This window comes from Capricornis sumatraensis, chromosome 13 (assembly GCF_032405125.1).
Source record: "Capricornis sumatraensis isolate serow.1 chromosome 13, serow.2, whole genome shotgun sequence".
NCBI classification, from domain to species: domain Eukaryota; kingdom Metazoa; phylum Chordata; class Mammalia; order Artiodactyla; family Bovidae; genus Capricornis; species Capricornis sumatraensis.
The window spans coordinates 11,806,694-11,829,748 of record NC_091081.1 but is presented as its reverse complement, the minus strand read 5'-3'; the positions used below and the strand labels follow the sequence as shown (position 1 = coordinate 11,829,748).

Sequence of the window (23,055 nt, the reverse complement as noted above, 5' to 3'; positions counted from 1 at the left end):
TCAAAAATCTTGTGAGAAAACAGAAATGCATCATGCATCAAGGTATAGTACGTTAAGTATTCTGAGAAATGCTTAAACAAGCTGAGAATAGTGGCAAATAAGAAACAATTCACTGGGTTGGAGTAGTTGAGAAGGCTTTATAGAGGAGAAGAGGAGATGGCATTTGCTAGATAATTTGAGGCTGACAAAATGCATTCTTTATCCTCAGAAGCTAACAGTGTAATCAATGTTCTGCATATAGTATGTGCTTGTTGAAGTTAACTGACTCAGATGAATTTGAGATGGAGAACTACGTTGTTTCACAAAACCAAGGCAATCAATGAGTAGTAAAAAACAGTATGATACAGCTGGGAAGAATTTGGGAAGGGCCAAAAGGAGGGAGGAGATGCCAGCCCATAATATGTTCTGCCAACCTCCCAGAAATCCTTTTGCTGGACACCATCGAGACTGAGAGATGTATGTGCTGCCAGGAATCAGACCAAATATGGATATAAGTAAGATGACTGGCCGGAGATACCCTGGAAAGCTAACTCCCAGTTACAATAAAACCTGAGACCAAGAGCCATGTGGCAGAGCAGCTCTCCTGGGTTCCTTTACCCTGCTGTTCTCTGCCTGGGATCCCTTCCCAATAAAGCATTTTGCTTTGTCAGTATGTGTGTCTCCTTGGACGATTCATTTCTGAGTGCTAGACAGGAGCCCACTCTTGGGCTCTGGAAGTGGTCCCCCTTCCAGTAAGAGAACCATAAATGAGCCTTCCTTTTTTCCCCTAAGTGCCTGTTTTATGAATTTACTAATTTCCTCAAAATACACAGAAGGGTTTTGAGAAATTTATAACAGCTTCTCTACAAGTCAATAAGGCCACAATGGAACTGTACAATAATCACAGCAAAAGCAAAGAAGTTAGACAAGAACTTTGAGGTTGCTGCGAAAATTTAGGCAACAGAGAAATAGGGGGCAACAGACTGGTAGAAACTTAACAAGGGAAGTCACTGGACAAAGGAGGATACTATCTTCAAGGTACATAGAGAAATATACAGGTTTCTAAAAGGCCAAACTTTTCTCGAGGCATCAAACCCATTCACTGCAGAGTAAGAAGGTTTTTATTTCTCCCTATCTGAAAGCTTCAACTGGACTTTTATTATTTCTGTCCTCTGAAAAAAGACTTCTCAGAGTCTGCAGCACATCTGCAGCATCAAGTCACATCTTAGAAATGGGTTAATACTGCACTAGACTTTTTTCCTCTTTTATTCTTTTTTTCTGTTCCATAACTTTTCAGGGCTAATTCATCTCTCTGCTTGGACCATCTTAATGAAGGATTAACTGTCTAACAGGAACATTTAGGGGCTTCGCTGGTGGCCCAGATGGTAAAGAATCTGCCCGCAATGCGAGAAACCTGGGTTCAATCCCTGGGTTGGGAAGATCCCCTGGAGAAGGGGACAGCTACCCACTCCAGTATTCTGACCTGGAGAATTCCATGGACTGTATAGTCCATAGGAGTGGCAAAGAGTCGGACAGGAGTGAGTGACTTTCACTTTCTTTCACTAGAACAATGAGAGCTTTTTTTCCCTGCTCATTAACAAAAGGGTATCAAAATGAAACCAACCTCTTGAAACCAGGTCCTAAAGAAAAAAAAGGAGAAAAACTACCGATAGATAAGCAAATACAATACTGATGACTGTTGATTCTGAGTACAGGAGGGTTTCAACATATTAGTCTGAAAAATAAAATACTGCCTATCTTATCGGTAAACAAAGGATGGAGCAATCATCAGCGATTACAGTCAACCCTGATGGTGAGCCCTGAGGGAGCTTAGCATGGAAACAGGGAATGTACCCCCATCGAGCAGCCGCCACTCCCAACAGTGCAGCTTGAGGGAGCTCAGGATGAGAAAACAGGATACTGGCCCCTACAGCTGAGGTACATACCAAAGGAAATGATTTCAGTGGGCCCAGACTCTCGAACCCACCCATACACAGAAAAGTGCTGGATTACTTAACTTCAGATGTCTGGCTTTCTTTAATTAACAAGAATCTCCTGACTACTTGCACTCTGTTGCAAACACACCCATATATCCTGGCTCCCCTTCACAGCCTCAGAGCGATTTCTCAGGGTTATGAGATACTGTCTCCCCTTAGGTTTGAAGTCCTAAGAATGTCCGCAGAATAAAATGTTAACTCGCAACTTCTAGGTTGCCCATTTTCTTTCAGTTAATAAGTCTACTTTTTTTAGTATTTGGTAATTTTCATTAGCAAAATATTTTTCAAAGCTTTGAAAAAACACAGTGGCAAAAACATCAACATAATTATCTTTTTCAAAAAAAGGCATTTAACAATCACTTTTGAGTGCCTTATTAATAATCTGAAAGAAAAGCAATTCAATTACTAAAATCATCATCTATTGTACTTATCCATCCTCAGAAGAGTGAATTCACCAAACAAGCAGATGCAGTGACACGTCTCTGAGAACAAAGAGTAAGTATGCGAGATAAAAAGAGCTTTGTTCAGAAAAAGGCTGTCTATAACTTTAAGTCATGTTAAGCATCTCAGAATCTCTTAGCTGTGAGGGACAGGAATGTTCATATGTGCAACTGCAACTCATAAATATGTATGAGCCTCAAAAATCCCAAGGCCATTTAAAATTTCAGTTTTACACATTTATAGTTACTTTTCAGGCATATAGGAATAAGCTCTATATGAAAATGGAAACAGTTATCAGGAATTTTATTTAAACTGTTTCTAGTTCTTATTAATTTGAAAGTCATCATGTGACAAATACACCATGCATGCATGTACATTACACGTGTGTGCTAAGTCATGTCTGACTCTCTTACGACCCCATGAACTGTAGTCTGCCAGGCTCCTCTGTCTATGGAATTTTTCAGGCAAGAACACTGCAGTGGGTTGCCCCTTCCTCTTCCAGGGGATCTTTCTAACTCAAGGATCGAACCCATGTCTCCTGCATCTCCTGCATCGGCAGGTGGATTCTCTATTACCATGCCACCTGGGAAACCCAATATTGTCCATAAAGAGAATTTATTCAAATTATTTATTTCTACGCTATATATTTCCTATAACCATGACTAAAGATATTTCATAGAAGTACAATAAAGGATTCACCTACACAAGACAATATTTTGAAATAAGGTATTTTAAAGCCAATCTGGGCCTGAAAAATAACACACTATAAAGCAGAATCACAATTCCAGGTGGGTTTTTTTTGTTTGTTTGTTTGTTTTTTATCGATATTGGCAGACGTGTGTGACTACAAGGGATGGACACCTGCAGTGCTATTTAAGCACTGGGGTCACAGCACCCGAGTTCCCAGCTGTAGATCAAAATCCACACTCACTCTACTGCAAACATTCAACAAGTTATCTGGAGAAGGTCCTCACTGGAAAGAATAAACTTTATTAAGTGATATCTTATCTGAAGTCTGATATTTTCCTACCTGATTTACATCAGGCCCACTATATATCTGTGAAGCAATTAGCATGTTTCCACTTGTAGTTTTTACATATATAGCAGAAAAAAAAATGCTAGCCACATGATCTAAAGAGACAGAAACAACCTTCTAACTAGAAGAAATAAAAATAACCTTTCGCATTTTTAGGGATGACTTCCTATCTGACTGAAAAGGTCAGGCCACTCAAGGTGGCTCTTCTCTGGCTCTCTGTACGTCCCTTCCTCAACCACTGCCTGCTTCACTTACACCCTACTCACATGGCTGGCCTTCCTGCATCCCTGCAAGTCACTGTCCTCAAAGGTGTGGTGAGGGACATTCTGCTAGTTTCCCTGGTAACCAATGAGCCAACATGAAGCTAATTCCCCTTATAAGGGGCTCCCCTTTTCCATGAAGCAAAGACTGTCCTGCCCTGTCTGCCACAGCTGGTGGGGTGCTGCTTCAGGACTTTGCTTCAGACATGTGAGTTCCCCCTTTCCACTGGCCCTCTGACAGCTGTCACTGACTCCAGGCTCTTTCTTTGGTCTTGCAGCTGGGCAAGTGCAGGCTTTCCAGGCCTGAGAGTACAGCCCAACAGTGACTTATACCAGACCCACAATTATCTACCATTACTATCTCATTCTATCTTTATAGTGTCTTTTGTGAACAGAATAAGATGTCTAGCAACAGAAACATTCTGCTGCTGCTGCTGCTAAGTCGCTTCAGTCATGTCTGACTCTGTGTGACCCCATAGACGGTGGCCCACCAGGCTCCCCCGTCCCTGGGATTCTCCAGGCAAGAACACTGGAGTGGGTTGCCATTTCCCTCTCCAATGCATGAAAGTGAAAAGGCAAAGTGAAGTTGCTCAGTTGTGTCCGACTCTTAGCGACCCCATGGACTACAGCCTACCAGGCTCCTCCATCTATGGGATTTTCCAGGCAAGAGTGCTGGAGTGGGGTGCCATTGCCTTCTCTGCAGAATCATTCTAGAGGTGAAAAATTATAATCAAATGACCTGCAGGCCCCATAGTAAAATTACCTGTAAAGCCTGGGTAAGAATCCATATATTCAGATTGCCGGCTTAGTATTCTTGATAGGGATAGAGTAAAGGGACAAAGCAAGTGGTTAAATATTTAATCCCACGAGGGGATTGTAAATAAAACCAAAGCGTGGGAGAGCCAGTAAGTTAATGATCATTTAACACAGCAGTTTTGCTTCACCACGAAACCAAACAGGCTTCCTTAGCAGCAAAACCATGCAACAGACACATAACATGTGCCCCAAAATAACAAAATAACGGTGGAATGAGACCCACCTCCTGCCCAGTAAGCTCAGTAAGTTAATGATTTCTATGATGCGGTTCTCTATACACAGTAAAAACAAAAATATAAGGAAAAGGTGATATTACACTGAAACCTGAGATGATTTACCATACTTTAGCATATGTTAGCACCTTTTTGCTCATTTCCATTGCACCATGACAATGCCAGTTTGACCACATAGGGACAAGAAAAATCCCCCACCCAACATGGAGGAGGAACTATAAGGAAGACGGTGGTCTTCTCCCTGTCTTCACTTTTCCTTAGATTATAAAACTGTAGCCCACTCGGTTCTTAGGCTGGCACCCTCCTGCCTGCCAGAAAATGCTGAAACCAACTTTCAAATACAAATCTGTCAAAATTACAAAAAGAGAGATCTTTCCTCATAGATATTACGCAAATTGAAATCCTTACACTACATAGAGTGGTGCAAGAGTTGTCCAATAACATTAAAACATTATTACCTACATACAGTTCACATTTATCATTAAATGGTAACAGATACATTTTTCTCCCTTTTTCCTCTCTCTCTCATCTGCTTTTTTTAACTTTTTCCTGCCTAGGGAATGTTAGTGGAGGGTTGAATTCAAGAAAAACAGCTTCCGTGGAGGACAAATACTGAGAGATGATTCAGACTGCTTTTCTGTCACCATAATTCAAAAGCAAATGTTTCAACTCCCAGCATTTGTTGGAGCCTACCAAGTGCCAAAGCCTTGCTAAGTATTTTACATATGTACCTCGTGCAAAACTCCATATCATGAGATGTGAAAGGGCTTCCACTTAAAAAATTCACATCCTTGCTGGTTTTAATAGTGGACGTTTTATTGCTAACCTTCCTGTCCTTCATTTTTTTCCCATTTCTTCACACTATTACAAGCTAATCTTTAAGATGCAAAATAAAAACTTCGATCTTTGGAAAACTATTAGAAAATAGCTGTCATCATAATAACCACATAAGTAGAATATAAATATCTTAGCCATAGATGGCTGACAAACATGTAGAATCTACTGCATAACTGATATAATACTTGCCTCTGGGGTTCCTAGTGCTTTCACAGCATTCAGATCAGATCCTGAGGAAAAAGTATTTTTTGCCCCACGGACAATGAGACCTTTCCCCTCTGTCCAATTTTCCAATTCAATCACTTTTTCCAGAAGTTGTAGCATCATAACACCTGCCAGAGAGGGGAGGGGGTATCACAGACACATAAAATATTGGACAAATAGAAATAATTCAGAAACTGTAAGGTGTCAAACAAGACTTTTAGATCACAAATTTTACAAATACTGAATGTCTATCAAATGCCTATAATGTTGGTACTAAGTATATATGAAAAAGATAAGCATGACAGTCTCTCTGCTTTAAAAATTTACAGTTTGTTAGTGATCTCTCTCTCTCTCCCCCTTAACTAAGAAACCACATAAATATGTGGTTAGGTAGGGAAAAAACGCTGGCCCTGAGTATGAGAAACATATACCAGTAGTTAAACTAATCTTATTGACTCTGTGAAATAAACGTAAGAGATGAAATGGACCATGAAGAGTATCTGCTTGGGTGATCTTCAGGCAAGGACCTGAGAATTGTGAGTGTAGGGCTCATTCATCGTCACTCAACCCAACCCAACCCCATCACTCTAATCAAAGTAGCTCTGCTTGTATTAGTTTTAAACACTAGGCATCAAATTAACACTTGTTTCCATTTGAATAAAAAGCTTTACTGATATAAATCATAAAGTACAGCTATTCAGTAGTTAGTAAAAATTAGTAGCTAGCTACTCTAAAATCTCTACAACAGTCTTACCTTTCTAATTTAATTTTTCTCTAGGCTCATGTAAAAGTTGCCTTTTATTCTCTGAACCAAGTGAAGGTATGGAGCTGCACTGTCCAGTGAAGTAGCCACCACCCACATGAAGTCCCTGAGCGCCTGAAATATGGCTAGTCTAAACTGAGATGTGCAGTAGTGTAAACAGTTTATGGCAGGAAAGAGCTCTCGACAGGAAGCCCCTTCTGCCTTGTCACTAACCTTAGGCCAGGCAACCCCATCCTCTACTCATCTCTGGCCTTAGGCACAACTATCAGATCTCTGGATGACACAATACATTGCCTAACCTGTTGGTTCTTTCCATAGATCAGAGAAGTAGAGATGAAGAATAAGTAACAGAGGACTAGATCTCTTCCCTAGCTTCTTCTTCAGAAATCTCAAGAACAAATCCGTGCAAACAAACTGAGTGAACGAGAACATCTAAAGAAAAATCACAAGAAGTCAACAAGCCAGCACACAGTGTGGGATGGCAATGACTCAGACACCTTATCTCAGAGACTGAGATTATGTCCCCTTCTTCCTTTAAAACTTTCATGGCTCAACAGAATCTTCAGAGGTGGTTTTTGTGGGACACTGAGTCCACCATCTCCCCAAACTGCCAGCATTCTGACTAAAAGCAACTTTCTTTCCTAATAACACTTGTCTTGCATGCTGATTTTTGAGTAGCAAGCAGCCAGACCCAATTTGCTAACAGTAGTGTAAAATACATAGCAGATTTCAAAGACTTGGTATGAAAAAAAGAGGAAAATATCTCATTGATACTTTTTATATCAATCACAAGTTGCAATATTCTGAATACACTAATTAAACACAATATTATTAAAATTAATTTAACCCTTCTTTTTCCTTTTAAAAATAGGGCTACCAGAAAATTTTAAATGATATATATAGCTGACGCTTGTGTCCTACATTATATTTCTATTCGTTAACATTAATAGCAAGAGATATCTCTGAATTCTGCTGAGTGTAAAGAAAAGTCATCTTATGTTTAAAGACTCATCACTGATAATTTACAAAGTTTACAGTCTATTGAATTATGTCTATAGTTATGATTATATAAAGACACATAAAACTTTATTGGGATATTTTTGAACCCAATATTTCAAATGCTACTACAAAATATAATTCACAACCCCCTCCTTCCATGAAGCATATAACTGATAAACAGAGACTGCCAAAATCACCTTGAAACATGAGTGCTGGGCAGTCAGCAAGGTTATTCATTGGCTTCTGTATTACATCATGGTAGAATAACACAAATTTGAGCTTTGGCAAAAAATTACAAATTATCCAGGTCCTGGACCTTGAGGTCTCTTAAATGTAAAATTCTTATATGCCAAGAGTGTTGCCTAGCAATACAAAGTATTTACCTGTATCTCAGAGTTAGAAAAGGGGCAGCAAATAGGCAAGTGCAGTGCTTTCACTGATTATTAGAATTACATGGTTAAAATGACAGTCTATTTTAGTTCACAAAAAAATTAAACTAAATTTTTTTTTCATTTTAGGCTTTTCTCTTTAGTTTTTAATCTTTGAAATATCCTTCCTTTTGTCTCCTAGTGACAGCTGAACACAAATGAAGTTATTAAGCACTTAAAATTTCCATGGAAAAAACAACCAAGCTCAATTTGATTAATTTTATCAACATCTGTATTCATATATTTAAAAAAATTAAAATATACACAATTAGTAAAAAATGTTCTTAGTTCAAACAAGACAATGGTGACCACTCTCACCACTATTATTCAACAGAGTTCTAGAAGTACTTGCCACAGCAATCAGAGAAGAAAAAGAAATAAAAGGGATCCAGATTGGAAAAGAAGTAGTAAAAATTCTTACTGCTTACAGACGACATGATACTATACATAGAAAATCCCAAAGATATTTTCAGAAAATTACTAGAGTCAATCAGTGAATTTAGTAGTCACAGAATACAAAATCAATCAATACACAGAAATTATTTACATTCCTATATACTAACAATGAAAAATCATAAAGAGAAATTAAGGAATCAGTCCCATTTACCACTGCAACAAAAAGAATAAAATACCTAGGAATAAATCTACCTAAGGGAGACAAAACAGCTGTATACAGAAAACTATAAGACACTGATGAAAAAAATCAAAGACAACATAAACAGATGGAGAGATATACCATGTTTTTGGATTGGAAGAGTCAATATTGTGAAAATGACTATACTATCCAAAGCAATCTACAGATTCAATGCATCCCTGTCAAAGTACCAATGGCATTTTTCACAGAACTAGAACAAAAAAAAAATCTCACAATTTGTATGGAAACACAAAAGACCCTGAGTAGCCAAAACAGTCTTGAGAAAGAAGAATGGAGCTGGAGGAATCAACCTTCTTGATTTCAGACTATACTACAAAGCTATAGTCATCAAGACAGTATGGTACTGCCACAAAAACAGAAATACAGACCAATGGAGCAAGATAGAAAGCTCAGAGATAAACCCACATACCTATGGGCACCTTATCTTTGACAAAGGAGGCAAGAATATACAACGGAGAAGACAGTCTCTTCAATAAGTGGTGGTGGGAAAACTGGACAGTCACATATGAAAGAATGAAATTAGAACACTTCCTAACACCCATACACAAAGATAAACTCAAAATGGATTAAAGAACTAAATATAAGACGAGAAACTATAAAACTCTTAAGAGGAAAACATAGGCAGAATACTCTTTGGCATAAATCATAGCAGGATCCTCTATGACCCATCTTCTAGATTAAAGGAAACAAACAAACAAAAAAAAACAAACAAGGGGGACCTTGTAAAACTTAGAAGTTTTTGCACAGCAAAGGAAACTATAAACAAGGTATAAAGACAACCCTCAGAATGGGAGAAAATAACAGCTAATGAAACAACTAACATAGGATTAATCTCCAAAATAGATATGCATTGCATGCAGCTCAATACCAGAACAACAAACAACTGAATCAGTGAGCAGAAGACCTAAACAGACATTTCTCCAAAGAAGATATACAGATAGCTAATAAACATATGAAAAGATGCTCAATGTCACTCATTATTAGAGAAATGCAAATCAAAACTATGAGGTATCACCTCACACAAGTCAGAATGGCCATCATCAAAAAACTACCAAAAAATAAATGTTAAGAGAGGGTGTGGAGAAAAGGAAAGCCTCTAGCACTGTTGGTGGGAATGTAAACTGGTACAGCCACTATGGGGCACAGTATGGAGATCTCTTAGAAAACCAGGAATAAAACTACCATATCACCCAGCAATCATACTACTGGGCATACACCCTGAGAAAACCAAAACTGAAAGAGACACAAGTACCCCAATGTCCACTGCAGCACTATTTACAAGAGCTAGGATGTGGAAGCAACCTAGATGTCCATCAACAGGTGAATGGATAAAGAAGATGTGGTGCATACATACAATGAAATATTACTCAGCCATAAAAAGGAATGCATTTGAGTCAGTTCAGTTCTAATGAGGTGGATGCCAGAGCCTAATATACAGAGTGAAGTTAAGTCAGAAGGAGAAAAACAAGTATTATATATTAACACATATACACGGAATCTAGAACGATGGTACTGATGAACCTATTTGCAGGGCAACAAAGGAGACACAGACATAGAGAACAGACTTGTGGACACGGTGAGGGAAGGAGAAGCTGGGGGAAATTTAGAGAGGAGCATGGAAACAGATACACTACCATATGTAAAACAGACAGCCAGTGGGAATTTTCTGTGTGATGCAGGGAGCTCAAACCAGTGCTCTGTGGCAACATAGAGGGGATCAGGTGGGAGGTGGGAGGGGGGTTCAGGAGGAAGGGCCCATATGTATACCTATGGCTGACTGATGTATGGCAGAAACCAACACAATATTACAACATAGTTATCCTCCAATTAAAAATAAATAAATTTTTTAAATATTCCTGGTTCATGTGACAACTTTTCGTTTTTACATGTTCTACAAAGAGTACCATGACTTTCAAGAATTCTGTCTACAGAGTTTAAGAATAAAAATCACAAGATAGCAGGTTAGATTTGGTATCATTCTTTAACATAAGAAAGATCTCTATACCTGAGAAGGCGTTCATTTTGCTTGGATTGTTCAGAGTAAGAATGCCAATGCCATTGTTTTCCTTCTGAAGGTCAATGGATCCACCAGGAAACTGTTCAAGTTTTTTTTTCACTTCTTCTTCATGGAAGCCATGAGAAGTATTATAAAGTGACAATCCTATCTGATGCAGCAATTTTGTCTTTACAGGGTTAGGCGATGTCTTCAAAAGACTTCTTGCCATTTCTGGAAAAAAGAAAGAAGTATGCAGTAGTCTAGCTAAACAGACACTTCTCTAATGTAATACATTAACGGTCTTTAGCGAGAGACCTTTCTGTTTACTGAAAGGACCTCCCTCCTTCTCAAAGCACCCTAAGTACCAGATTGCTTCCCTTCTCCCAGCTTCTCAAACCAAACAATTCACAAAGTACATTCTCTCTCAAACCAAACAATTCACAAAGTACATTCTCTCAGTACATCACTGGGAGATGATGACATAGTTACAGGACATTTACTGAGATCCAACACACCAGGAGTGTTTAGAAAACTGTTGCTGTTCTGTAGTTTGCACCATCTCCTGCCTTCAGGGAGTCTTCTTCATGATGGCAGTTCTCCTAACTCTAAATCTAAGAAAAAATTCAGTCCAAAAGTCCCTTTGGAAACAACCTCGGGGCAGAAGTGCAACAGAGCAGTATTCTTGGTATTATCCTTATCTTATGTAATGCTCTCACAGAAACAGCTGGAAGGAATCCTGAGGAAAACAGGGAAAGAAATAGGAACACATACGTAAGGTTTCTGCATCCCCCAAAGTTCTGTCAACTCTTCTCATTTTATATATCTCATCTCCAAGTAATCACCTTTTTGTTCAAATGGTTTTTTGTAAGTATTTTTGCTGACATAAATAATACACTCAGAAATGATACAAATCATAAGTTACAGTTCAATGAATTTTCACAAGGCAAATACATTCAAGTAAATAGCACTCAGATCAAGAAACAGAACATGAACCTTACAAGGTCCACCATTCATTGTGCCACTTTTTGGTCATGACTCCAAATAAGGATAACAACTATCTTGACTTCTTCAAGATTAGTTGGCCTGCTATTGAACTTTATATAAATTGAAAAACATGGTGTATCTTTGTCTGGTTTCAACTATGTTTGTGACACCTATTACTATTATTATGTGTAATGAGATTCTAAATAGTCCATTCTTTTCATTGTTGCATTTCATTATATGAATATACCACTACTCATCAATTCCAATGTGAATAGACATTAGGGTTGTTTCTGGGTTTTGGCATTACAAGTAGAGCTGCTGTGAACATTTTAGTATCTGTCTTTGGGTCAACACATATGCACTTCTGCTGGCTATATCTAAAAACAGAAGTAGTGGATCAGGCAGCAGCTGGCTAAAACTGATTGTTAAACAGTGAAGAATTTTGCAAGTTGTTTTTTTTAAACCACTGGTAGCTTGAAATTGTAAGAAATAAAAAAACTTAAAATGGTCCATTTTCAAGGGTGCTGGCTTTGGGTGGAAAAATTACTACCAGCCAAAGTGGCCTAACAGCTTACTGATACAGTAACCATAAGGGTTATAAAACTGGAAAGTCCGGGAAAACAAAGGGAGGGTGGAATGTCTAGGATTTTCATGGAGGCTCATTCTACTGGTGAATTCAAAACAGAAAACAGGAGTGGGTGCACAGGAAAGGAAGAAACAAGATGTCAGGGAGGGGCAAGCCCACAAAGAGAGAGGGAACAAACCTAGGCAACATCCAGGAAGACTGTTCATCCCACAGTACTCAGCCAAGAAGGAACTTGGGGAAGGGCTTGCATGCTAGGGGGTAAAATTGTTTGTTTTAATGACACTGGGTATGCCTGTCCACCAGACACCAGATCTTGCAAAACCATCATTAAATCCTCTCTTCTAGCTGCACCTAGTGTCTCCAAGTTCATTCTTTCAGTCTGGGTCGGTGGGCTTTTTGTCCAAAAGAAATTACTCATGGTGAAAAGCATTAGCAAACTCTACATATCAATCTCTCCCTCTTATACTCACACACATCACACACATATTGCCATTTTCCAAGGACTGGCCATAATGATCATATCTGTTCATTTGTTCCACTTTAAGAGATACTGGCTAAGAAGAGTTTTCATATCCGCAGAGAGTGAACATTCCAGTTGCTCCACGATCTTATTAATCATTTGCTAATGTCTTTTTATTTCCTTTCTTTCCATTTTAAGTATTCTAGATAGTGGTACAGTCATTATGGTATCACTTTGCATTTCCATGATGTCTAATGAAGGGAAGCTCCATTTTCATATGCTAATTTGTTATTTCTATATCATCTTTTCTAAAGTGCCTCTTCCAAGTTTTTTTACCCATTTTTTCTATTTATTTACCTTTTATTCCAGCACATGCTGGAATCAAGATTGCCGGGAGAAATATCAATAACCTCAGATATGCAGACGACACCACCCTTATGGCAGAAAGTGAAGAACTAAAGAGCTTCTTGATGAAAGTAAAAGAGGAGAGTGAAAAAGTTGGCTGAAAGCTCAACATTCAGAAAACTAAGATCATGGCATCCTGTCCCATCACTTCATGGCAAATAGATGGGGAAACAGTGGAAACAGTGTCAGACTATTTTTGGGGGCTCCAAAATCACTGCAGATGGTGATTGCAGCCATGAAATTAAAAGACGCTTACTCCTTGGAAGAAAAGTTATGACCAACCTCGATAGTATATTCAAAAGCAGAGACATTACTTTGCCAACAAAGGTCCATCTAGTAAAGGCTATGGTTTTTCCAGTGGTCATGTATGGATGTGAGAGTTGGACTGTGAAGAAAGTTGAGCGCTGAAGAATTGATGCTTTTAAACTGTGGTGTTGGAGAAGACTCTTAAGAGTCCCTTGACTGCAAGGAGATCCAACCAGTTCCTCCTAAAGGAGATCAGTCCTGGCTGTTCATTAGAAGGACTGATGTTGAAGCTGAAACTCTAATACTTTGGCCACCTGATGTGAAGAGCTGACTCATTTGAAAAGACCCTGATGCTGGGAAAGATTGAGGGCAGGAGGAGAAGGGATGACAGAGGATGAGATGGTTGGATGGCATCACCGACTCGATGGACATGAGTTGGTGATGGACAGGGAGGCCTGGGGTGCTGCAGCTCATCATCTTTTGTAAAGTGCCTCTTCCAAGTTGCAGAGAGTCGGACAAGACTGAGCGACTGCACTGCAATGAACTGAACTGAACCTTTTACTACTAACTTGTAGAAATTCTTTTATTCATTTGCCTATAGCTTTTATTAAAATTCTTATGACAATAAATCCTGCATTTCCATCTCCATTGGAAATGCTATGCCTGTGTACTCCTAAATCAAACAAAAATCTGCTTCTGTATTCCTCACCTCTAGATGTACCATGGGCTTCTCAAAATCAGTTTAAACCTGAACTCACCCTACTAAAACCTGTAACTACTTTATTCCTTCCCTTAACTATCTGTAGTATCAACAACACAGAAAGCCAGAGCAGAAAACCCAAACTCCTTCCCCTCCTTCATATCTCATGTGCAACCTACCTTTTTTATTTTTCCAATACTTTGTTTCCCCTACAACAAAGTTCAAACCTTTGTCTCTGGATGAATACAATGACCACCATTAGTTTCACACTAGTCCTTAAAATCAGAGCTATCTTTCTACTGTATGCTCCTAAAAGCACAAATCTACAAATACATTTTCAAAGAAACTGAAAAGATTTAAAATAGGGTGACTTCTCAGGACTTGAGCATGAACCTAAAAAATGAACATGAAGAAGAAATAAAGTGATAGAGGTTGATAAACTTAGGTCTATGGGAAATGGAAGGTGAAGTTCAAAAATAATATATTAGGGGAACCACTGCCCAAAACCACCTATCCTGGCCAAGGTAGACAGTAACTACTTGCATGAGTTATCTTACAACAGGAGACCTTGGTAGGGAACATGGAAGCTACCACCAACCAGAAGAACTCGGGAAAAGTCAAAAGGAGTGAGACACCAATTCATTTGTCCTGCCAACCTCCCAGAATCCTTCTTGCTGGAATCCATCTTGGCTGAGCAATGTGCAGGCCACCAGGAAGGAACCTGAGTCAGAATGATTAGCCAGAGACAACCCAGAAACTAACTCTATTACCATAAAACCCAACACTGCAAGCCACATGGCAGAGCAGCTCTGGGTTCCCTTACCTTACTGCTCTTCACCTGGGAGCCACTTCCCAATGAAGTGTCTTGCTTTGTCAACACGTTTATCTTCTGGAATAATTCATTTCTAAGTGTTAGACAAGAGTCTACTCTTGCACCCTGGAAGGCATCTCCCTTGCTGCAGACCCTTTTCTGCAACATACATAAGCTCACAACTCCAGCCACGTGCATAAAAAATCCATCTCAACCCCAAACACTGTTCTTTCTTTTTCATCTCCCCTTTCACTATCCCCAGATTCAAGTTCAGTGATCAATATTTGTGGGAAAAGTAAAGAGGTAGGTCAAATTACTGTACATCATTTCAAAATGAGTTTGGAAGCCTTTTTGCTTTTTTGAAGATGAAATTTGAGATATATACATAACAACTAGATTAGCAATTAAGATAAATCTTTTAAAAAAGTACAAGATTCTTTATTGGATTATTTAAAATAGACAATAGTTTCATTCTAAGAAAAAAAATGGGTTGAAGAGTTTCTGTGCATAAGAGCCATTAAGTAAATTACATACTACATGTAGGTTTTTATAGTCAAGAAATTCATAGGACTGGGATCCTAGTATATAAACACATGTGCATATGATAAGATATATTTGGTAAGATATAATTGGTAATAGTTCAATGAAATTAACTGAGTTCTTATTAGTCATCTCCCCTTCATTAACTAGCTATTTCAGGGAAAAAAAAATTTTACCCTCAACAAATTTTCAGTTTTATCAAAGAAACAAAGTATGTACTAAGCAAAAATAACTCAATTCTCTAACTGAAAATAGAACAAAATTCCTCCTTTTATTAAGCTTTATTAGAGACCTGTGCAGAAGGCAATGGCACCCCACTCCAGTACTCTTGCCTGGAAAATCCCTTGGACGGAGGAGCCTGGTGGGCCGCAGTCCATGGGGTTGCTAAGAGTCGGACACGACTGAGTGACTTCAGTTTTACTTTTCACTTTCATGCCTTGTGGAAATGGCAACTCACTCCAGTGTTCTTGCCTGGAGAATCCCAGGGATGGGGGAGCCTCATGGGCTGCCGTCTATGGGGTCGCACAGAGTCGGACATGACTGACGCGACTTAGTAGCAGCAGCAGCAGAGACCTGATTTTTTTTCCTCTCTTCACCAGTAAATTTTCATGAAGTCTAAGAATTTTGTATAGGCAGAAAAGGACCTGAAGATACTAAATCAGTGCATAGGATTATGATATTTTATTTCCCTTCAATCTTTCCAAGTTTTAACATTTTAAGCAGAAGTAGAACAAAAATTAAGCAACATCCTAATTTGCTGGGGAGTAATGAAAGGAAAAAGTAAACTCAGATTAGCTTTTCTCTACAGTATCTTGTGGCCAAAATATTGGCAGAGTGGGCTACCTTAAGAAACTCTCACCTTATATACTTTCAGAGTATCAGTTCTTCACCTAACTATATTCAGTCCTCCTTGACGATCACCAACTCCCGGAGTTTACCCAAACTCATGTCCATCGAGTCGGTGATGCCATCCAGCCATCTCATCCTCTGTCATCCACTTCTCCTCCCGCCTTCAACCTTTCCCAGGATCAGGGTCTTTTGCAGTGAGTCAGTTCTTCACATGAGGTGGCCAAAGTATTGGAGTTTCAGCTTCAGCATCAGTCCTTCCAATGAACACCCAGAACTGATCTCCTTTAGAATGGACTGGTTGGATCTCCTTGCAGTCCAAGGGATTCTCAAGAGTCTTCTCCAACACCACAGTTCAAAAGCATCAATTCTTTGGTGCTCAGCTTTCTTCACAGTCCAACACTCACATCCATACACAACTACCGGAAAAACCATAGCCTTGACTAGACGGACCTTTGTTGGCAAAGCAATGTCTCTGCTTTTGAATATGCTATCGAGGTTGGTCATAACTTTCCTTCTAAGGAGTAAGCGTCTTTTAATTTCATGGCTGCAATCACCATCTGCAGTGATTTGGAAGCCCAAAAGAATAAAGTCTGACACTGTTTCCACTGTTTCCCCATCTATTTCCTGTGAAGTGATGGGACCAGATGCCATGATCTTCATTTTCTGAATGTTGAGCTTTCAGCCAACTTTTTCACTCTCCTCTTTCACTTTCATCAAGAGGCTTTTTAGTTCATCTTCACTTTCTGCCATAAGGGAGGTGCCATCTGCATATCTGAGGTTACTGATATTTCTCCTGGCAATCTTGATTCCAGCTTGTGCTTCTTAAAGCCCAGCGTTTCTCATGATGTACGCTGCATATAAGTTAAACAAGGAGGGTGATAATATACAGCCTTGGCGTACTCCTTTTCCTGTATGGAACCAGTCTGTTGTTCCATGTCCAGTTCTAACTGTTCCTTCCTGACCTGCATATAGGTTTTTCAAGAGGCAGGTCAGGTGGTCTGATATTCCCATCTCTTTCAGAATTTTCCACAGTTTATTGTGATCCACACAGTCAAATTAGCACTAATCAATTAGAATGAAAATGATACAGCCTCACTTCCCTTCCAAAACAAATCTAGGAAAACAAGAAACAAGGCCCACATTTCCATTTCACAAGTAATGAAAGCTTACCTATATGCGAAGCTTTCCTCTAGGGAGTCACCTACTTACTGTCAAATTCTGAAGCAACAGGAAAGATCTCAAAGTTCTTACTCTTTTTCTCTAAATAAATACATATATTTTTATAGCATATTAATTTATTCAAAAGCTTTAAAACTTGAGGCATCACTTCAAGTAACTAAACAGCTGCCCAGAATCACAAATTTTTTAATACATAAGAATATATTTTACATAAAATATATATCTGATGAAATAAAAATATTTATGTTATGAAACCATGATATTATTATTCCAAAATTACTTCTATAAAAGACTTGTCTTAAACTTGAAATCAGGTTTTAGTACAGTGGCTAAATAAACGTAGACATGAAGAAAGCTAACCTAACATACTTTTGAAAAAGTGAGGTTTCAGAATGAGTGTGTTGTATTTGTTAACCTAGACAATGGATACACGGGTTATTTATTTTTGTTGTTGCTGTTCTTTAAACTCTTCTTAGGCTTTTTAAACTATGTGCAAGTATGCTACATTTCTCATTAAACTTTTTTTTTATTAAATGATACCATTTCAAATTTGGAATGGAGAGGTGTCTCTGCCTTTGCCAATAATCTCTCCCAATCTTCTAAAACACTAATTTCAAAACTAATTTTTCTAAGTATTCTGTTTTTTGTATAGAAGATATTTAATAAAGAACACACATATTGCTATAGGTGGCCACACAGGTATCTGGAGTCTCTGGCAGTTCTGAAAACTAATAAGTGTCCTCATTAAAGGTAATAATATTTCTTAAAACTTGATGTACGACCAGAAACCAGGTAAGAAAGAATTAGAGACACTCCTGCCTCCAGTAAATTATGATGACTCATAACGACGCTCCTGCCTCCAGTAAATTATAATGACCCATAATGACGCTCCTGCCTCCAGTAAATTTAAAAACTCCTGTCGGCAGGGACCACATCTTATTCACGGTTTTAGCGCACAGAGTTTTTACATTTAACATTTGTGGTACTAAATGATACCTAATGTGGTTATTACTGTATAGGGATTACTATAGTTGTTGTTATTGTCGATGTTCAGTCATGTCCAACTCTTTGTGACCCACGGACTGTTGGCCCTCCAGGCTCCTCTGTTCATGGAATTTTCCAGGCAAGAATACTGGAGTGGGTTGCTACTTCCTCCTCCAGGGAATCTTGCCCACCCAGGGACCAAACCAGCATCTCTGGCATCTTCTGCACTGGCACGGGATTCTTTACCCCCAGAGCCACCTAGGAAGCCCAGTGATTACTGTATATCTAACCATCATTTCCCAAACTAAATAAAAGATCTCTATCTTCCAGACAGAAAAATTTTATTTCATTGTAGGGATTTTAGGAATTCCAAGTCCAGAATATGTAGCTCCAAGTGCTTCAGGGTATTAGAGTCAGCCAGAGAAGAAGGTCTCCCTTTCACTGGCCCCTGGTCAGTCTGATGCAGAACCACAACTCCACTCTCATGGAGTCCCTACCCCTCTTCACAAGAAGGATAAGAGCTGTGGGTCTTTTTTTTTCAGGTATACAAATCAGGTTTGCATACAACACAATCTTTACCACATCATTAAAAAAAGTACTGACACTTTTTAAGAAATGAGGTTAAGTTATAGATAAGACATTACCTACTTATAATGTCTGTGGTTAGTGATTCACATTTTACAAGGATTTGGTTAGTAGTGTACTTCATATTTTAACTATATAATGATTTCTCTCACAAGGGTTAGAGCGAGGCAGTTCAGTTCTCTGACTTTCTCAGAATCAGAGGCATTTTACCCAGGGAGTACTGAGCCTAAGACCTAGTAACTGTTAGCGGTAAACTTAAGCAGAGAACCCATGACTTGATCTACTTTCCCCAGTCCTTCTTCCAAAGAACGAAACTATTGGTTTTGAGCCAAGATAAGCAATTCAGTCACAGCACTGCAGCTTTCCATAGAAGGCAACAAACTGAAACTATTTCCACTGGTACTGCTGCCGCTTTGAATCTTCTTTGTTCTGATTTCCCTTCTTTCCTCCTTTTCGTCTCCACTGCCTTCTCTCTCACATTCCCCTCTCTGCCTCTCAGCTTGTGTGGGACACAGAACCAGGGGCTGCCTTTATCTTGGGAAGGCATTTGAAGAAGAATAAAGCTGTAGGGCTCAGGGTTCCTTAGGCCTGCTTCTAGTCTAGGAAAAATAAGCTCTCAAGGTCCCTGGCCAGATCAGTTCACAAAACTGAGAGGCCTACACAGAAAGAGCCAAACACAACATGACCAAGCTGGCTTTTGCCTAGAATATGCTCTCTGCATGTTTTGCCCCAAGGCATAAGTCATATATAGAAGAAACAATTAAATGTAAAATTCATTTGGGGGTGAGGTCTTTCCCACGTTGACCGTGACTTTAATGTAAGAGAACTGTGCCAAAGAAACTTGATGAGACCTTAGATGGCTATTTAAAAAAAAAAGAAAAAAGTTGCCTATGTTTTCCATAGTATTCTGTTTAGGGAAAAAAAAAAAAAGAGTTAAACTAGAAAATAAGGAGTAAGACTTGTAAAATCATTAGCATTTTTAATTATTATGAAGGGATAATAGAATCAATAAACAACATATCTTTTCTCATTGTAAGGAGTCTGTTCCGTCTTCACATACATCCCCCCCACTCTACCACTTCCAATGAAGTTTCCCAGGTGGCACTAGTAGTAAAGGAATCTGCCTGCCAATGCAGGAGATGTAAGAGACGCAAGGTCGGGAAGATCCCTTGGAGAAGAAAATGGCAACCCACTCCAGTATTCTTGTCTGGAGAATCCCACAGACAGAGAAGCCTGCTGGGCTACAGTCCATAGGGTTGCAAAGAGTCAGACATGACTAAAGTGACTTAGCATGGCACCCCACTCCAATATCTAAAACAAGGGCAGTGAGTATAGACATCATCAGATGTACCTTTTTACACTTAAATCATTACCAAATTTAAACATTATGTCACTAATATTTTTGCCTCATTGGACATCTTTGATATACTCATTTTTCCATGGAAACCTCATCATAAAAACCTCATGGGTCCTTTTCTCTATTGATTCCATTTTTTTTGGCCCCCCAAACTCCTGTCCTCCTTCCACTAACTCTCCCTTCTTTTCTCTCCTCAGATCCCCTTGTCTGTGCCAGAGAGTAGTACCTGAGAAACTCAAGTACACCGCTAAGCCTCTCAAGTTTGCTGATTCCAAGATTAGGGGTCCAATCCTTGACACTGGATAAGAGCCTATTATGAATACTTTCTGGAGAATGGCATGGCAACCCACTCCAGTATCTTGCCTGGAGAATCCCCACGGACAGAGGAGCCTGACAGGCTACAGTCCTTGGGGTTGCAGAGAGTTGGACACAACTGAGCAACTTATTACAAATCACATGGATCAGTTCAGTTCAGTTGCTCAGTCTTGTCTGACTCTTTGTGACCCCATGGACCCCTGACCCCATAGCTTGTCAGGATTGCTAACCCATCCTGCTGGTTGCTTTGCTGTCCTACCACAACCAGATTCAGCCCAGCTGAACAAGCTCACAACCATGCCATCAGAAAGGGGAAAAAGAAGAGATCCGAGATCAAAGGTTTCACTCTCTCCATGTTTTCTAACTTTTTCAAAGGCAAACAAGTAAGCTCCCTTCCCTACACAGAGACTAAGCTCTCTGTTCTCTTAGAAGCTGTAACCCGTTTCATCCGGTGCTAGAAATATCCAGAAAGTAAACACAATCACATACTGAGCAAGAAAACAATAAGCATAACGCAGGGAGTAAACAACAAAAGATCAGAACTATTCCGTTTCAGACTGTCAGCATATGACCCGTTTTTGGCATTTGAATTTGGTTTGAGGCTGTCATTAATTAACACTTCACTCCCCTGGTAGCTCAGACAGTAAAGGGTCTGCCTACAATGTGGGAGACCTGGGTTCAACCCCTGGGTTGGGAAGATCCTCTGGAGAAGGAAATGGCCCCCCACTCCAGTACTCTTGCCTGGAAAATCCCATGGATGGAGGCGCCTGGTAGGCTACAGTCCATGAGGTCACAAATAGTCAGACAAGACTGACCAACTTCACTTTCTTTCTTTCTTAATTAACATACCTTTCAAGTTTCACTACTTAAGTCATACACTACTGTGTATGTACTGAGTATGCCACACATACCTTTTTTCCTCCCAGCCAAAATGAACTTCTTTCAGTTGCTCATATCCTTCAGTCGCTCTATTCATTTCAACCCTCTGAGTACGTGATTCCCTATTACACTTTTTTCTTCCTCAGAGCAACTCCAAATCAACCCCTCTAATACTCTCAACTACACAAAATACTCTGTCTGCTCTCACAATGTTTAGATCCTTCATTAACCCTCACTCACACTTTGCTGTAACTAGTCCTTTAAAAAAATCTTCCCACTAGATTTAGCTGCAAGAGGACATTTGCAATGCCTGGTACAGTACTTGACAAATAATATTTGCCAATAACAATCTGGCACACAAGGCTTGAGAATCCACACCAGGAGACAAGGCTAAGAATCTGTCCATAAGTCAACTCTACCTACCCTGTTCATTAATCCCACCACTCACCCTGTTTCAGTTCCACTCTTCTATGCAAGCTGGTCTCTCTTCTTGGAATGCTGATCACTGCCAACTCACCAGCTAATTAAGATCTACTCATCTTTCAGGTCAGACCAATAAACTATCAAGAAAAGATCAGCTGTTTTATTACTATGCTCCTCCCTCCCCCAGCTGATTTCACAATTACATGTGTGTGTGCAGTATTAAAAGAATTGTTGAGGCTCAAAAAGAATACTAGAATGAAAGAACATTTACCAAAAATTAGTTTTTCATTTTTGTTGTTGAAAAGCTGGCTGCGTGAAATTAATGATGCAAATTTTACTTAAGATAACTTAATATGGGCAGCGAGAAGGACAATTATAGAGTTCCCAGAGAACATTACTGATGGTTGGAATCAATTTCTAGGCACAAAATAGAGCTACTGCTGCCAGGGCTGCCTCCTCAGCAAATCAAAACTGACACAACCTCCAGTAGATAACTTTCTGTATTAAAGGCTTTATCCTTCCTGTGAGCACTCACGCATTTAGCATTTGGCCCAACTCCTTTGAAATTAAGCTGTTCCCACTGGAACTGTACTGGGCTATGACCTGCAATTTGTTTAGGAATTTTCCCCTTTCAGGGACTCTTGTTGCTGTTCAGTCACTCAGTCGTGTCCAACTCTTTGTGACCCCATGGACTGCAGCAAGCCAGGCTTCCTTGTCCTTCACCATTTCCTGGAGTTTGTTCAAACTCATGTCCATTGAGTCAGTGATGCCATCCAACCATCTCATCCTCTGTCATCCCCTTCTCCTCCTGCCCTCAATCTTTCCCAGCATCAAGATCTTTTCCAATGAGTTGGCTCCTTGCATCAGGTGGCCGAAGTATTGGAACTTCAGCTTCAGCATCAGCCCTTCCAATGAATATTCAGGATTGATTTCCTTTAGGATTGACTGGTTGGAACTCCTTTGCAGTCCAAAGGACTCTCAAGAGTCTTCTCCAGCACCACAGTTCAAAAGCATCAATTGTTTGGTGCTCAGCCTTCTTTACAGTCCAACTCTCACATCCATAGATGACTAATGGAAAAACCACAGTTTTGAATATACAGACCTTTGT

At 39.5% G+C, this 23,055-nt stretch overlaps 1 protein-coding gene across 4 annotated transcripts in view; it reads right to left on the bottom strand.

Annotated features, from left to right (window-relative positions):
* Positions 1–23,055, bottom strand: part of ECHDC1 (ethylmalonyl-CoA decarboxylase 1) — a 56,374-nt gene that overhangs the window by 22,814 nt on the left and 10,505 nt on the right. For all 4 annotated transcript variants that reach the window (XM_068985115.1, XM_068985114.1, XM_068985118.1 and 1 more), the window contains exons 2-3: positions 10,654–10,875; positions 5,789–5,931 (exon numbers count right to left, since the gene is read on the bottom strand). In XM_068985115.1, the coding sequence (XP_068841216.1) occupies positions 5,789–5,931; positions 10,654–10,873 (363 nt within the window). In that variant the 5' untranslated portion in view covers positions 10,874–10,875. The remainder of the gene's footprint in view (positions 1–5,788; positions 5,932–10,653; positions 10,876–23,055) is intronic.